Genomic DNA, 959 nt, shown 5'->3' with positions numbered 1-959 from the left:
ATAATATCAGAACATGTAGACTTAATTGCGAGTGATCTAGTAAGCTCTGGCTTAGGTAATCGTGAGCGCATCTTCTGGCCGTGGCCAGACAAGACCGCTCTCAAACGGAATAAAGTAATACTACTATCACCGAGGATGACAGACCTCGTGACTTTAGATCTCAATGCCGTAACAATGCTATACAATTGCTCAATACCGAGGCGCATTGCTTCCAATTCTCTCCTGGGAATCGTGCCTCCCGGAGTCACACTGAACTTAGCAAAGAGACGAGCACCCGAGCCGGCTCGAATATCAATAGCAATGCATGCCTCAGAGGCATCGACGAAGACGAATAAAGTAGACACATCAAGATAGCGAGGGGGAAGAATACGATCAGAATGCAGGAATGAGTTACATGCAGTAATGGTACTCAATATAATAGATGCCGTCTCCTCGTCCACAATGTCCGTACCATCTTCGAAGTCCTTCCTCCTCTGCTTCAGGCTCTCATGAGCCAGCCGAGCCGCCCATCTGAGCTCCAAGGACACTTCCGCAAAAAGACCCATGGGGTCGAAGAACTTGCCAAATGCTGATCTCAGGGCAGACTCCGTGACCTTGGATTCCTTCGCCAATTCTATCTGTCGCAGCCGCACATCGATAACATCAATTCGCTCGCCACAGAGCCAGTCGTAACCGAGCCAACCTCCTGTTCTGAACTTTTCACTGAGAATCTTCTCCTTAGATACCCCTCGACCTATACAGTCTTCACCCGTGTCGAGATTGGACATTCGCTTGTCCTGGTGGACCTCGAACCCCCGCTCTTCTAATGCGGGAACCACCTCCCGACGAATCTTCGACACCTCAGAGCAACTGTCCCCTCGCAGAAGACATCGTCGACATAGAAAGAGATAGCTTCGGCCCCGTCCGTCCCCCCGATCTGTTTGAGGATCTTTCCCAAGACCGAGGAGAGGGCCCAAGGG

At 50.9% G+C, this 959-nt stretch overlaps 1 protein-coding gene across 1 annotated transcript; it reads right to left on the bottom strand.

Moving 5' to 3' along the window:
• Positions 1-144: 144 nt before the first annotated feature.
• Pmar_PMAR001271 (hypothetical protein) lies at positions 145-767 on the bottom strand (the record flags this gene model as incomplete). Its single annotated transcript, XM_002783909.1, has 1 exon — positions 145-767. A coding segment is annotated over one exon (623 nt), but the record flags the coding sequence as incomplete, so codon positions are not given.
• Between the last annotated feature and the right edge of the window lie 192 nt (positions 768-959).

Source organism: Perkinsus marinus (genome assembly GCF_000006405.1).
Source record: "Perkinsus marinus ATCC 50983 genomic scaffold scf_1104296935438, whole genome shotgun sequence".
Taxonomy (NCBI): domain Eukaryota; phylum Perkinsozoa; order Perkinsida; family Perkinsidae; genus Perkinsus; species Perkinsus marinus.
This window is presented reverse-complemented; position numbering and strand designations above follow the sequence as displayed.